This window comes from Petaurus breviceps, unplaced genomic scaffold, assembly GCF_028583685.1.
Source record: "Petaurus breviceps papuanus isolate PSGF00001 unplaced genomic scaffold, PetGlider_PUasm1.0 37, whole genome shotgun sequence".
In the NCBI taxonomy this organism is placed as follows: domain Eukaryota; kingdom Metazoa; phylum Chordata; class Mammalia; order Diprotodontia; family Petauridae; genus Petaurus; species Petaurus breviceps.
This window is the reverse complement of record NW_027186296.1, coordinates 11,289,626-11,306,422: the sequence shown is the minus strand read 5'-3', so window position 1 is coordinate 11,306,422 and position 16,797 is coordinate 11,289,626. Positions and strand designations below refer to the sequence as shown.

General features: G+C 41.8%; 1 protein-coding gene across 1 annotated transcript in view; it reads left to right on the top strand.

The window, feature by feature from the left end:
• SLC7A8 (solute carrier family 7 member 8) overlaps positions 1-16,797 on the top strand; it is an 82,493-nt gene that overhangs the window by 50,362 nt on the left and 15,334 nt on the right. Inside the window, exons 4-6 of the mRNA XM_069097837.1 lie at positions 10,918-11,043; positions 13,260-13,413; positions 14,655-14,778. Of these exons, the coding sequence (XP_068953938.1) occupies positions 10,918-11,043; positions 13,260-13,413; positions 14,655-14,778 (404 nt within the window). The remainder of the gene's footprint in view (positions 1-10,917; positions 11,044-13,259; positions 13,414-14,654; positions 14,779-16,797) is intronic.

Genomic DNA, 16,797 nt, shown 5'->3' with positions numbered 1-16,797 from the left:
TGTTTTTACTTATCTAGAATGGGAGAGAGAAGGCAGGATTTGGGAAAGACAAAGGAAAACAAGCTCCCCCCGGGCCACCCTGCAGTCTGCTCCTGGGAAGGGAGTTATGCCAGAGATACCAAGAAATCCAAATAGAGTTCCCAGAGTTCTGGGGACCATATGATTGTGATATTAGCAAAGGGGCCAATGGGAGGGGAGTCAAAGCTAAAGGATCCTAACTTCTAAAGGAGGGAAACAATTTTTTTGGAGGAAAAATATTTTTAAAGGGTCAGGGGTGTTGAAACCTATCCAATTCATATTTCCCCTGCTATATAAGTCTTGTCAACATCTCACTTCCTGCTTCCTTGAAAGAGATCTGAAAATCTGAGTTCAGGATTCAAGAGACTCATTAGCTCTGGGTGGTGTCCCTTGAGTGCCAAAGGCACAGGTTAGGAGAAAGTAAAAAGGGATTGAGTGTGGAAGAAGATAAGGGAAATGCATGAATCTAGTAGATAAGTTGTGATAGGCTGTCATTAGCTATTGTTTCAGGCACTGTAGCTTTCCTGTAATGGCCTAACCCAACTTCCAACACTGCCTTAAACCAGTGACCTATCTGATCAATTCTTCTAACTTTTGCTTTTCTCATTAAAACTAATCTGTGTTCCCACCCAAATCGTCCTATCCCATTTTTTTTACTTATTCAAATCAAAATAACAATCCAGTGAGTCTAATTGAATGCCTTCTGCTAGGCCACATTTACATTTGTCCAAGAGACCATCTTTGAGCTGTTTCTTTGTTTCTGATAAAGTCAAGGTGTCCTTTCCTGGCTTTATGTTCAGCTCAGTTCTCCTTAAGTTAACACTGCAGAACAGGCTCATATATATTTATAACAAGTGTTGACATTTTGCATCACGTTGTGGACACTCTTATTAGTCTAGTGAAGCCTATGGATCACTTCTCAGAATAATGCTTTTAAATGAACAATCTAAAATAAGTGGGATTTTAAAATGAAATCAATTAAACTGAAACACATTTATCAAGATATTTAAAAAAAAAAAAACCCAAGGTCGGTTAGGTGGCACCGGCACTGGAGTCAGGATGACCAACCGGGGTTCAGATTTGGCCTCAGATACTTAACTTGGGGCTAGCTGTGTGACCTTGGTCAGGTCACTTAACCCCAATTGCCCTGCCTCCCCACCTCCAAAAAGAAAAAAAAAAACCCAAGGTCATGGGCCCTGGTTAAAATCTCTGATTTATAGCAAGGAACAGTTTCACACAGACTCTGGGGAGTTTGCCCAGTCATTTGCCCAGTGACCTGTCCATAACTTGCACTTTGAAAACTTTATTTGGATGGGGGTATTGGCAAAGGCATGTCATACCTGGAAACTTTGTAGAAACCAAGCAGTTACATGACCTGCCTAAGGTCAGTCAAAAATAAAAGCAGAGTTAGAAAACAGCTTCCTGACACTCCATCCATTGCTGTTGCCATTTCCCAGTGCCCAAGTTTCTGGGTTGCTGACCTGGTCAATATGATAGGGACCCTATTGGGTTTGGTTGGAGGGACTCATCTACCATAAGTCACTGTTGGAGAAATACATCCCAGAGCTGGAGGTAGAAGTAAATAAGAGTAAATGGGGATGGGGGTTGGAATAGAAGAAAGAAGGGACAGGACATTAGGGTAAATAGTTTTGTGATTTGAAAACAATATACTGGTAAGCGAGCCAACTCGCTCTTATGGCCTCATCCAAACACACCATCTTTTCTCCCTGAGCACCAAATCCCTAAGCCATAAAACAGGTGAGGCTCCTGAGTTTACAGTAGCTACAGGAATCAGGGTGGTTCCCCCAGGCCTACAGATATTGTTAATTTCCCTTGAGATCTGGGGTAGGCCTATTGCCTTTCTCCCAAGGAGCTAAATAACCCCTCTTACACCTTCTTTGCTGTCCTCCTTTGTTTCTTTTGGGGAAAAAGTCAAACAGAGCTACCGCCCTTCAGTGAATAGACCTGGGCATTGATAGGTAGAGTGGAAAGGAGGCTACAGCTAACAACAAAGTGCTACAGAAAGAGTGTTGGCTTTCAGGTAGAGAGCCTTGAATCTAATCTGCTCCGGCCTTCTTGCTACCTCTGATCTTCACTTTGTCATTTCATTTCTGGGTCTCAGTTATAATCCTGTCATCCTTTTCATTCCTTTGCTGATTTCTGGGAAGAGAACTGTTCACTTTTTGTTTTTAGTTATTTCAGTCATGTCTGACTCTTCGTAACTCCATTTGGAGTTTTCTTGGCAAAGATACTAGAATAGTTTGCCATTTCTTTCACAGATGAGGAAACTGAGGCACACAGGATTAAGTGACTTGACCAGGGTCACAGGGCTAGTGAGTGTCTAAGACCAGATTTGAAGTCATGAAGGATGAGTCTTTCTGACACCAGGCCTAGCACCCATTCACTGTGCCACCTAGCTGCCCTACATGTTCATAGGATCACCGTTAGGATTACAAGGTTGTAAACCTGCCGATTATACCCAAAGAGCCAAGCATTAAGGAGAAGGAGCCTATATGTTCTTCAGTTTCTCTTTAATTGCTATCTTGTTTTTTCTCTCTACTGATGTTTAACTTTGAGAAAATGGAATAAATTGTGAATTTCTTTATTTCACATATAATTTGCATGATTAGTGTTTTAGGTCACCTTTACTCATCTGCTCTTGCTCCATTCTTCCTGAAATTTCTAGATTCTTTCTCCCAGTATGCCAAAGTGCCTGCTGAGTCAGTCAGGTTGAGCTGGCTGGGTCTAAAAATCTACATCCTGGACTCTACCTAGGTGTGACCAGCAATACCTCTTGGGCCTAGTTCAGTACAGCTGGCTGTATAGGGTGGGGTGGGTGTTCAGAGTTGGTACCCATGCATTTATCTCTCAGCCCCCTCCATAAATTTACTGATTAGAAAGCCTAATTAAAATGTTGGAATAACCAGCTGTGTGACCCTGGGCAAGTCACTTAACTCCAGTTGCCTCTCACAAAAAACAAAGAAAAAAACCCAACAAATTGTTGGGATAAAGAACAGGCAAGACAAAAGTTTTAATCTCATAGGATCCTAACTGTCAAAAGAAGTCTACTTATAAAGAAATTGTTACTGGCCAATAGTATATATATTTATCTCTGTTTTGTCTGGGTTTGTGTTTCTCTTGAGGTCTATGGAATGAGGGCATCATGTTCCATATGACCGGGGATGGATAGCGTGGGCTGCAGATGAAGGCTGGATCTTGTGTGTGTTTGTATGTGGTTTTACCCCGAAGGAGAAAAAGAGAAGAGGAATGAGACAAGCCAAGGTTATTATAGGACAAGTTTGTTGTTTGCTGCTGGATTGAATTACCATGAAAGAAGAAGCAGCAGGGGCGTGGAAGCCATAGGGTCTGGAGTGTATAGTAAAGTTGCCATGTTGTGATACATTGCCAAAGAGGACAGTACACTTGTGACATCACCCTTCCCATTCTATTCCTAGAGCATCATAAGATTATAGGGTCACTGAATTAGAGCCAGGTGTTCTCAAAGGTCACTTAGAGCCTCTCTGGTTCAATCTCATTTTACATTTACAAACATCTGTTAGCAGAGAAACTGAGGCCTAGAGAACATAGGTGACTCAGGGTCAGATGGGCACTATGAAGCAGGGTCAGGATTCAAAGCCAGGCTCTCTGAGTTTGAAACTCGTGCTCTTTGCACGGCCTGGCATTTCTCATGACTTCCCTCAGACCGATGATTGGGAAAATCACTTTGATAGCCTCTTGGAGGGTGTGTTGGATTGGGGAGAGAGAGACTTGAGCCTGTGAGACCAATTATGGAAGGCTGTTTCAATAGTTCAGGTGAGAGGCGATAAGGGCCTAAACTAGACTAGTGGCTGTGTGAGGACAGAAAAGGAAGTGAACACAAATTATGGTTTGAAAGTAGATATGGCAGGAGTTGATAATGAATTGGCTAATGTGAGAAGAATGAAAGTGGAGTTAAGAATGGAGAAGAATGAAAGTGGAGATAAGAAGTGATTGTGAGTCTGCCTGCACAATTGGAAGGATGGTGGTATTCTCCACAGTAATCAGGAATTTGGGAAGAAAGGGAGGGTTTGGACATGTTGAGACTGAGATACCTGTGGGACATCTGATTCAAAATGTCCACTTGGCAGTTGGCAATGCCAGACTGGAGCTCAGGAGAGAAGACATTAGAACTGGCCCTATCATTCTGGGAAACACCATCTAGAGATGGTAATCCAACTCATGGTAATTGATGAGAATCATTGAGGGAAATGGTAGAGGAAGAGAAGAAAGGAACCCATGGAAAGGTCTTGGGATATACCCACATTTAGGGATCCAAGATAAAGCCATAACAGGTAGAACAAAGAATAAGAGTCACAAAAAAACATGCAAAGTAAATACAAAATATTTTTCTAAAATACAAAGTAGTTTAGAAGAGGCAGAGGAAATATTAACAACTGGGAAGAATCAGGACAAAGCCTTGTGTAGTGGGGTGTTACTAACATAAGACTTGAAAGGCCTTGGAATTCCAAAAGGCAATGGCAATTATTCCAGGAATGGGGGGAGGGGGTCAACTTGTGCAAAGGTGTCAAGGCAGGAGATGGAATGAGGAAATGGGGAGTGGCTAGTAGGACAGTATAGCTTGAATGCAGGAACTAACATAAAATATGACTGGAGAGAGGTTGGAACTAGGTCTGGAGAGCTTTAAAATGCCCATTGTAAGAGTTGGAATTTCAGAGGGAAGAGGGACCAAGTGGTACTTTTTGAGCTGGAATGACATGATCAGGCGTGACCTTGAGTAAGGAACATCAATTTGGAATCTTCATGGAGAATTGGTTTGGAAAGGAGAGACAAGAAGCTGGGAGACCACTTAGAAGGCTATTAAAATGATTCAAGAGTTGAACTTAGATGGTGACTGTGAGTGTGCAGAAGGAGATAGATGGGAGAGACATAATGGAAGTAGAAGAGACAAGACTTGGCCACTGATTGAATATGGGAACCAAGAAACAGTGAAAAAATTGAGGATAACTCTGACTTTGTAAATCTGGGTGACTGGAGCCCTCAAAAAAATCCAGGGAAGCTAGGATGATAGGTGCCATTGGAGAACTAGTCTACTCCCCCTCATTTTACAAATGAGGATGCTGAAGCTTAGAGAAGTCCAGTTTCTTGTCTAAGGTCACACAGGAAAGAAATAGCACATTATGGGTTTTCACTTAAGTCTTCTGACTCCAAATGCCACTCTCTTTCTCCTACACACTGTCTCCCATTTATACCATTTTGCCTTCACCTCATTACTTGGATTTTCTGCCAGTCCCAAGGCAGGGTGACACCTCCAATTTTTGCTGATTAGTTCCTTTTTAAATATTTCTTCTCTATATAGGGACCTTTCTCCCATGTTCCAACTTTGATTCCAGGTACCTGGCTCTACGTGTAGTCATGTCCTTGTGCCCTTCACAATTGAAAGTCATGTGAAATAGATGAGAGGAGGCTTACATCTTACCTAGGTTCTTGTGGCTGCCAAATACCAGGGTTTAGAGGAGTTAGAGGAAGACTTCTCCAATTAATTCCACCCCCTACCTCCCCAAAAAGGCATCTGGTAACAGAATATGCACAGTTTTCAGTCAGCAATTGTTTTTCCATCTTACCCCAATGAGTTCTCATGAATAAAAGACGTCAAATTCCTCTCCTAAAGTACAGATTCCTCCATAGCCCTAAGGGGCCATTGAATTTGAAGGCTCTACTTTTCTTCATTTCTGCCTGTTTTACTCTTTCCTGTCACCTTGACTCCTAAGTTTTTCAAAATGAGTTAATTAAGTAAATACACTCTTGAATTCAGCATCCTCCTGAGGTCTTTTGTCATTCTGGCTTCCTTCCACATCTTCACCTAGGAATCTGAAGGTGACCCAAAGGCAGGAAAGGGGTGGGGAGGAGGGGAGAGAGAGAGAAAGAGACCTAAGTAGCACATTTTAGGAAGTTACCAAGAATTAGGGTCTGATTCCATCCACCTTCCATTCTTTATAGAATGCTGAAACAAAATTTTGGTATTACATAATGCTACATTATATAATATGCATTAATTAATGCATTAAGTTGTATCCTTAGATATTAAATCCTGCCAGTGCCCCATGCTGTTCTAGCTACTTGCAAGGTCAGATGCCCCAAATGCACTGAATCTCAGGCATGGAGGTATCCTGCCTATGTAGTCACTGAGTCTAAAATAATCCCCTTGACAAGTTCAGGAACAGCCCAAGAAAAAGTATCCCTGGAATCCGGCATCAGGTGCTAAATGGAAAAAAAAGAGCTGGGGTGGGGGTGGAGAGAATCGTCATCAGTCACAGAAAGGGCTCCTGGTGACCCCTAAGCAGAGCAGGAGAGCTGGCAAGAATCCTGCTGATTTGTGCCTGTGATTGCTGACCTTTCCTCTCTGGGGAGGTAGCTCAGGTTTCAGTCCTTCTGTAAGAGAAGAAGGGAATCATGTTCTGTTGCACTGAGGAGACTGCAAATGAGCACCCTGCTGTCTTTCTGTTCCTCCCTTACCCTTCAATCACATGCTGTTATCCTCTCCTACAATATGAAGGGTCAAGACGCGGAGGCCTACGGCCCTTATGGACATGAAATATCACAAGATCCCCAGACTACCGAAGCTGTTCTCTTTTGTCTTCTCTACCTCATTCTTGGCATTTCTTCTTGCTTTTAAACTAGCCCACTTGAGGTGAAAGGTTAAGGTTGCTACCCTAAAAAAAAGTCCCTGAGAATGAGGGAGTAGGTAACCCACCCTAGGGGTCAGGGCTCACCATAGGATATTTTGATGAATTAGTTTATCCTTATTCATTATCCCTAGGGAATAAATTATATAGTTATCAAATATTTTTTTTTTTAAGTTTTTAACCTGGGGTGGCTAGGTGGCAGAGTGAATAGAGTACCGGCCATGGAGTCAGGAGGACCTGAGTTCAGCTCCAGCTTCAGACACTTAACACAAAAAACTGGCCATGTGAACTTGGGGGCAAATCACTTAACCCCAATTACCCTACCTTCCTCCCTCAAAAGCAAAAAAAAAAAAAGTTTATGACCCAAGGTTAAGATGGATTTTTTTTTGTTATTCTCCATAGTATTTACATTTAAAAAAATGTTTATTCCATTATCAGTTTTGAATTCTCCCCTCCCCCCATTGAGAAACTTAAGAAAAATAAAATCCATTACAAATAAATATAGTAGGATAAAACATTCAGACATTAGCCATGTCCAAAAAAAATATGCTTTCATCTACACTCTGAGTCCATTAGCTCTCTCTCTGGAGGTGAATAGCATCTTTCATCACAAGTCCTTTGGAACTGTGATGGGTCTTTGTGTTCATCCAGTTACTAAGACTTTTCAAAGTTTTCCACAACATTGCTGTTATTTGTGCAAATTGTCCTAGTTCTTCTCACTTCCCTTTGCATCAGTTAATACAAGTATTCCCAAGTTTCTTTAAAACCATCCCCTTCATCCCTTCTTACAGCACAATAGTATTCCATTACATTCATATGCTGTAATTTGGTGTCCTCAGGCATTTCCCAGTTGGTGGGTGTCCCCTCAGTTTCCAATTCTTTCCTCCACAAAAAGAGCTGCTGTATAAATATTTTTATACGGATAAGTCCTTTTTCTTTTTCTTTGATCCCTTTGGGTTATAGATCCCATCACCATAGTTATTATAGAGTAGCAGTTGATAGGTCAAAGAAAATACAGTTTTCTAGCCCTTTAGGCATAATTTCAAGTTGCTCTCAAGAATGATCAGACCAGTTCACAGCTCTACCAACAGCACATTAGAATACCTGTTTTCCTTCATCCTCTCCAGCATCTGTCATTTTTCCATTTTGTTGTCACCTTAGCCCATCTGGTAAGATGTGAAAGGGTACCTCAAAAGTTGTTTTCATTTGTACAATGTTTATCTTTTAAGGAAACTTTATTGACGGAATGATAATTTGCTCTCAACTGCTTGGGCCAATTCAACTTTTTTTTTTTAAGGTAGTTGGGGATAATGATAGCACCCACTTCCCAGGATTGTTGTGAGCATCAGTTGAGATAATAATTATAAAACACTTAGCACAGGTACTGTACTACATACATAGTAGGTGCTTTATCAATGCTCATTCCCTTCAGCCCTTCTATATAGAATGAATGGTGGCAGAACTTCACACTGGCTCTTACCCCCAGGCACATTTTTTCCATTCCAAACAGTCCTTGCTTTGCTCCCAACAGTTTCCATTCCCTTCCCCCATTTCTTTTCTATTCACTTCTACCCTCTTTTTTCTTTCCCTCTGATAGCCACTGTTCTTCCCCTCCTTCCTCCTGATAGCCACTGTTCCTCCCCTCCTTCCTCCTGATAGCCACTGTTCCTCCCCTCCTTCCTCCGTTAGCTCCTCATCTTCCATCCTGTGCTTCCTACTTTTCTCTGTCTTGCCCAGTGCATTCCATTCCTCACCTTTGGGCTCTCCTAGCCTTCCTTTCTCTTCCACTTTGCCTCTATCTGCTTTCTCCCTCTAGTCCCTCAACTTGTTTCTCCTCCTCCGCTTCCTCCCTAGCCCTCCTCTCCTGATGTCTTTTGCCCTCTGATTCCTTTCTTTTTTCCTTCCCTTTCTCTCGCCTGGAGGCAGTTCTGAGAGCTGTGGGACTTGGTCAGAAATTTACCAGATATGTGCAACATTTGACCTCTCAGTCTCAGTTTCCTCATCATTTTTTATCATTCTTACTCTCTAAAAAAAAAGGGAGTTGGACATGATCCCTAAGGTCCCTTTCATCTCTAAATCAATGATCATTTCTACCCTTCACTCTGTCTCCTTTCTCCCTGTCTCTGCCCTCTCCTCCCAGACCTCATCTGCCCTCTCCAGTTTTCCTCCCCACCCTACTCTCTGTGTCTCTCCTATGTTCTCAGAAACAGATATCCCCTTAGTTGATAATCCTCACTTGTTCCTCAGCAACCCAGTTTTGTCCTTTAATCTTCTCTCATAAAACACTTCCCTTTATCTTTCCTGCACTAGCTTAGCTTCTGTTCTGAATTCCTCATATGCTGTCATCATACAGGATTCGACCTTCTATTGGGGTCCAATGTAAAAGTTGAGATAATAAGCCCCATGATTTTAATCATGAGGTGATTTTGGTTGTACCCTCACTTATTGAAATCTTTATTGTATTATATAAGATTAAAACAAACTTTTAAGTGTGCTTATCTCCCATCTGTCTCATTCCTGTGGAATGCTCAGATCTTTAGGAAATGTTCTCTGTTCAGTCACTCAGAATACCCCTTCTGACAACATCTTTTCATTCTGCTCACACAGACACTATCTTGTGGAACAGCTTATCCACAGGGTGTCAAGGATTTCTGCTTTTGAAGACCCAATTTGCCCTAGTTCAGTTTCTTCCATAAAAACTAGTCAGAATTTGCTTGTCATTTTATAGAGGTTAATGTTCTGTTGTAGTTCAGGAGAGGGATCTGAGAAGGGAGACAAGGGTGTCAAAGACAACATGGGAAAGCATTTTGCCAGGTTTAAAACAGTCAACAAATGCATACCTACCATTAATATGTCTACTCCAGGAGTTTGGTGATGATGAATAGTATAGGCAGGACTTGAGTGGAGGCGGGGAGGGAAGCTGGTGAGCTGGTGGGAGCTGCTGGTGCAGAGGGCAACTGGTATGTGATACAGTGTCAAGCCTGATGTTGGGAGCATGAGAGGTTTATGTCTGCCAATAAGAAATGAAGCAATTAGTGCCAAATTAGTATTGCCAGCAACTAGTTTTCTTGAGCTGTATGCTGCTACTGCACCTTCTCATACTGTTGCTATCATGTCCCATCACCAGGGTGTTGGGGCCTGACAACTCCAGGAGGTAGAAAACAGAATCAGAGGGATTCATTCAGTTCAGTGGAAATTACACTAAGTTGGGAATCTGGAGATGCAGGATCTATTTTTGACACAGTCATCCCTATCTTCGTTAACAGAGCTATTCCATTCCATAGTTTCCTCAGCTGTAAAGCGGACATATTGATGCTTATAAAGCCTTGTCTTGCTAGTATAATGTAAAAATAAGGGAAGATGAGAAAGCATTTGAAAATAAAAATATCGTATGAGCATGTATTTTCATTACCATCATTTTATGCACAAAAACCACTTCCTTTTAGCTGGGATCGGTGCCAAGGTTAAAGCTTGAGGAATGAATAAAGCATTAATTAAGTGCATTCTATGGGCAAAACTTTATGTTCATCCCTGGAAATTTAAACAGAAATGGATGTCAGTTCCTGTTCCCAAGGAAGCTCACCTTGGGAGGACACAAATTAAAGATTTCAGCTGCAAGCTAAATGGAAAAGTCCCTTTGTCCTTAGGGTGCAGCAGTGAAGTAGATGATAGTGCCTCTTCTTGACTATCATTTGCACTCATAAAATGCTCTCAGTTTCTTGTGTTGAACCATTTGACAGTGCCAAGGACTTTGATGGCTAGCACTCTCTTTTCTGGATCTTCGGTAGCTATGAGAACAGAATCTACAGAAGTAGCCACCAGGCTGCATCTCCACAGGGTTGCTTCTAGGATGCCTGATCTCTGAGAGTACTGGGCTGAAAGTATGGCTTTTCCCAAAGAGGGGCCAGATACAGTATCCTCAACCAACAGGAGGTCAATGTGTACATGTCTGGAGTTCTCCCCTAGTCCCACAATATCATAAATTCCTGATCTCTTTTTTTTAGAGGAAATTTCAAGGCCCCTAACTCAAACCTACCGTAGCACCATCATAGGGGTCCCTAGGGCTAAAAAAAAAAATCAGTTGACCTCTGTACAAAAAGAAAGGGCCTAGACTTAACTGTGTATTTGTGTCTTTGTGTACTGGGAGTATAGGTCCCTGTTGTAATGCCTGAAATTATTGTCTCTAAGTGTATGTATGTGTGGGATGTCATTTCAGTGCTTCTCACATGGGTCAACTGTGCAAGTGTGCGATGGGCCACCCGAGTGCAGGATGTCTTCACAGCTGGAAAGCTCTTGGCCCTGGGCCTGATTATTGTCATGGGGATTGTGCAGATCTGCAGAGGTGAGGCAGGGGGAATGTCTGGGTTTCATATACTTTCCCCTGCATGTATACCTGTATACATACAACATATGTACACACATAGCTTGTATATGTGCACTATAAGACTTCTAGTTTCTATACTGGAGTGACTCCTCTTCCCTCACTTTAATGCCAGGTTAGAAGCATTCGCATTTATTTTCTACACATCTTGGACTATATCCTAACCCCACGGTGTTCCTTTTAGTAAGACTCCTGAGCATGGTGCCTTATACCCAGTAGGTGCTTAGTCAATGTTGTATAATTGAATTGGCTCCCTTGCGCTGACCCAAGGAAAGCACCTTATCCTTTATATTATTTATATCTGAGGGGAATGATATATCTTTTGCTTATTTTGTTTATTAAGTTTTCAATTTGTTCATAACCTTTACAATGCCAAGAGGTACATTCTTGGGTGTTGTGCCAAAATTCTCCACTAGATTATTCCTTTCCCTGCCCAGATTCTCTGTTTGGTTTCCATGTGACTTAATAGCACCACCAGGCTCTGCCTAATATCACTGCTTCACAGTCAAAGTCAGATGACATATAGGGAGTTTTCAGTCATTGGCCCAAACCCCAGGTGTAGGGCTTGATCTTTTACCCTGGAAATCCCAACTAAGTTCTTTGCATGATATTTTTATAAAATAGAACCCTTTGTTTCTCCTTCCCATTCTTGATTCATAATTGCATTTTCTAAATGCCAGAAAAGATTGCTGTATATATCATTTTATCCAAATCAAGGTGTAGTGGAGAAGAACCGAGGATTTGGAGTCAGAGGACCTGGGTTTCAGACCCAGCTCTCCTACTTGTGACTTCCCTGCTTTCCAAGCCTTAGTTCCTCAGCTATAAAATGAAGAATTTTAATGAAGGCTTTTTCCAGCTCTGAACTCAATCTTAAATTTTCAAAAATTTATTTTTCCAAAATAACTATGAGCAGCCCATGGTCACTCCAGTCTTGTCAGTAACCTTTATTGAGTGACCAGTTCGGGACAGAACATATAACTGAGATATAATATAATAGACAAAGCCAACTTTACAGAGGAGGTTGTTCTTAGCATGGTGCTCATAGTAGGCACTTAACAAATGTTTATCCATTGACTGAGGCAGGGCAAAAAATATGTAAGAAAAATACATCTAAAAATTTTTTTTTGCTTTTTGGAGGGGGGAGAGCAGAGCAATTGGGGGTTAAGTAACTTGCCCAAGGTTAAATTGCTAGTAAGTGTTAAGTGTCTGAGGCCAGATTTGAACTTAGGTCAAATAGAACTTAGGTCCTCCTGACTCCAGGGATGGTGCTCTATTTAATGTGCCACCTAGCCGCCCCCCCATTTTAAAATCTTAACAAAAAAAAAAAGAAAAGACAAAATGATGTATCCATGTGGAACAGTACAGGGTGTGTTGAGAATTCTGGAATGAAATTAATTCTCCATGTTTTTTATGATGAAAATATGCAGAACTTGGGTGAAGAACAGAAAAGAAGCGAAGGAAAAAAGAGCAAAATGAAGAATCCTAATGCCTCCTTACCCTATCCTATCCCCATCTCCTTAATTTCCCTGCCCACTCTGGCCTTTGTTCCTTCCTGGTATCTAAACATTTAAAACCTAATTCTAAAAAGAAAATGTTTGGGGCTGGGCAAGTGGCACAGTAAATAGAGCACTGGCCCTGAAGTCAGGAGGACCTGGGTTTGGATCCTGCCTCTGACACTTAACACCAAAAAAAAATAGCCATGTGACCTTGGGCAAGTCACTTACCCCCAATTGCCCTCCAAAAAAAGCAAAAAAAAAAAAAAAAAAAGGTTGGTGGCAGCTAGGTGGCGCAGTGAATATAGCCCCAACCCTGCAGTCAGGAGGACCTGAGTTCAAATGCAGTCTCAGATACTTGACAGACACTAGCTGTGTGACCTTGGACAAGTCACTTAACTCCAATTGCCTTGTCTTTCCCCTCCTCAAAAAAAAAATTCGAAATGTGTTTTGAACTTGAAAACAGGATCAGGGTTCAAGATTTTAAAACAATACTCTTGAAATTGTTTCCTAGATCATTTTCTATTTCCTCACCTATCAGTCTGAAACTTCATTAAGGACTGTTTCTCAAGAGATGGCTTTGTTTCAGTTGATGGGGCCAGGTGGCCAGCCGTGAGACCTCACAGATTGTAGGTGAGGAGACAGGCACTGTAATAAACAATTTTCTGTCCCTTATGTTCACAGGACAATACTTCTGGCTAGAGCCCAAAAATGCATTTGAGAATTTCCAAAAGCCAGACATCGGCCTCGTTGCACTGGCTTTCCTTCAGGGCTCCTTCGCCTATGGAGGTTGGAACTTCCTTAATTACGTGACAGAGGAACTCGTGGATCCCTACAAGTGAGTAGGGATAAAACCCACCTTGTCTATCATCATACCTTAAATGCTACAGTACTTCCTGCCGGAGACTGAAGCCTGCATTTCTCCTCTTCCAAGGAGTTTGGAGTTTGGACTGTTTTTCTTCTGCCTGTCCTGGGGTAGAAAGTGTACTGGATCTATAGTCAGGAAAACTGGGTTTTGAATCCTGGTTCCCACACCCACCAGCTCTTGAGATTATCTCAAGTCTCTTTGAACATTTGGTTTTTTATGTGTCTGATGGGGTTAATAATATGTATGCTACCTACCTCGAAGGGCTATTTTAAGGAAAGCACTTCGTATACCTTAAATGTGTGTGTGTACATATACATAATACATATATACATCTATACCTAAATATGTATGTATGCACACACACATACACATACATATACTGTGTGTGCATTGGGCAAATCATTTCACCTTCCTGAGGCTCAGCTTCATCATTTGTGAAATGAGGGTGTTAGAGCAGATGACCTTTAGGTTCCCTTCCAGCTCTCCTCAATATCTCAAAGTCTAGAATCCATTCTTGGCAGTGTAGGGGAAAATGATCAGATGTCTCCATTAAAAATTAAAAATTGCCTAAAGTGTTAGTTATATAGACCAGGAAAAAAGTGGAGAACAGTGTGGAGACAACCAGTCATTACCAAAGTCTGTATATAATGTCAGATTTGGTTAGTTTTGCTAAACAGTTTTCCTTTTCTTTTTTTATTCATAAAGGATAGCTGTCTGGGAGGAGGGGGTGAGGACGCATCAGGAAATGTAGGTGATAGAAAATATTAGTTAAAAGGAAAAGAAATAAGACAATTAACTTTTTAAGAAGGCTGTATTGAGCCCTGGGAGGTTTATGATTCATGCACCTGTCTCAGAGCAGGAACATGTCTGCCTAGGACTTGTGGGGGAGTGGAGCATCCTGGAGAAGGGAACAAGGGATATTTCTCTGTATCAACAGTAGGTTTGGAATACATCTCTCCAAGCTGCTTCAGTTCTGTCTAGGCAGTCTGCCCAGACTGAAGCAAAAGTCATTTCCAAATGACTAGATTAATTTTGAATATTTTCCCCAAGGACAGGCTGTGAACTTGAAGGCTCAAAAGAGGAAGAGAATTGCTTAGAGAGCACCTTTATTCCATCTTAGGGAACTGAGGAGGGATGGAGTGGGTGGGCTTGTGGTGAGTGAGTTCCTATACCTAGTGATCCTCCCCATTTCATCTTATCTCACTCTGCAGGAACCTTCCTCGAGCTATTTTCATCTCCATCCCCCTAGTCACGTTTGTGTATGTCTTTGCCAACATTGCTTATGTCACTGCGATGTCCCCGCAAGAGTTGCTGGCCTCCAATGCTGTCGCTGTGGTAAGGAATCACATATTTCTGAAGCTCCCTCTGAGGCCAAGGGCTCTTTGAACCAGGAAGTTTGAAGGAAGTTTGGCTGAGTAATCAATCTCTGAGCACTTTTTCCCAGTGATCTGAGTCATCTGGGCAGGAACCTCAGTAAGGGTTCAGTCCCCACTTGGGAACTGCTGCTGCTCAATCTTCAAGTCAGAGAAAACAGAGCTGGAGTAAGCAGGGAATCCCAGTCCACCTCCTAACTTCCTTTCCCCTTCTTCCCCCCAATTCACTAGCTCTTCTTCAGCATCAGCAAGTGACTAAATATCACTGCAAGCCTAGACTTAGGACTAGGCACACCCCAAAATGTCCCTCTAAGCAGAGCTGTGTATAAGGTGGGCCATCTAGTGGACAGAGCCAGGGATCAGCACTCCTGGGTTCAGGTCCTGGCCCTGCCACTGACTATTATCTGTGTGATTATGATTGAGGACATAGCAGAAAGAGTTCAGGATTGAAGATCAGAAGAACCTTGGTTCAAACCCCAGCTTTGCTACTTAGTAGGCAGCTAGGTGGCCCAGTAGAGATAGCTCACTCACTGTGCCTAGAGCAGAAAGATCTGAGTTCAAATCTTGCTTTAGACGCTAGCTGTGTGGTCCTGGGAAAGTCATTTAACCCTTGTTTGCCTCGGTTTCCTCATCTGTAAAATGGGTATGATGGTAGCACCTGCCTCCCAGGGTTGCTGTGAGGATTAAAGTAGGCAATAATTATAAACTGTATAGCAGTGGTAAGTGCTATATATAACTGTCAGATTATTAATACCTGTATAATTTTAAGAGTAGTCATTTGTCCTCTCCTTTCTCAATTGTAGTATGTGAAGAGTCGATTAATAATAAAGGTTTGCAAAAATGCTTCATAGATAATTCATTCTATCCTCACAACAACCTTGGGAGGTGCATGCTATTATCCCCATTTTGTTGTTAAGTGTTTTGTCATTCACTTCTCCAGCTCATTTTTCAGATGAAGAATCTGAGCCACAGAGAGGTTTAGTGACTTGCCCAGGGTCATGCAGCTAGTCAGTATCTGAGGCAGGATTTGAACTCCTAGCTCTTTAATGTCCCCTTCCAACTTTAAAGTCTGTAATTATATGAATAAAGCCCATGGGAGCCTGGACTGAAGGGTATACTCTTAAGACAGTCATGAAATCTTCCCCAATACTTATTATTTCTTCTAGAAAGAGTGATCCTTGACCCCTCTTAAGAGAGGAAAAGTATGTGAGGGTAAATAACCAACACTGAAGAGAAAGTTCTCTTGGCTTTTTGGTTAGAAGAGATTATAAGGTTTAATCCCTCAAGGCTAGAAAATAGATGATTCATCCCATTCTGGGCAAACCCATTGGGTGTTAGATGGAATCTGTCTTTATCTTTAAAGGCCTTTGGAAAAGGGAGGGCCACATATCCTTCTGTATTCAATTCCAATCTTTAGCAGACCTTATTGTTTGGAAATTCTTCCTTTTGATTAATCAAAGTCCCCTAGCCATGGGCTTGTCCCTAGAGATTGACTCAGGTCAATGAGGTCACTGAGGTCACTGAGTTGTTCTCAATAACATTTCAGTTGAATAGTGTTATTATACAGCCCCACATGGCCTTTTTCCCCCAAGCTAAATAATAGCTCCTTCTCACAGTCTTTCCTTATAAAAACATTTTCCAACCCATTGGCTGTGGGGGTGACTATTGAACCCTCTCCGGATTTGTCTAGGCCCTGTCTTGTCAGTCAGCATAGGATGTTAAGGATGAATTCATTACTCACATGAAACAGTAGTTGCTAGTACTATACTGTGACAGGAGCAGTCCATCATTACAGTAACATTGCCTAATTCTTTTCTCAGAAGGCGGAGAGGAATTGATTCTTTAAATGAAGTCACTTTGTAAACACAATTGGGCTAACAACAGTCATGATAACAATAGCTAGCATTTATATGGCACCTGTTATGTGTTGGGCTCTGTGCTAAATTCTTTGAGATTATCTCATTTAAGTCTCACAACAACC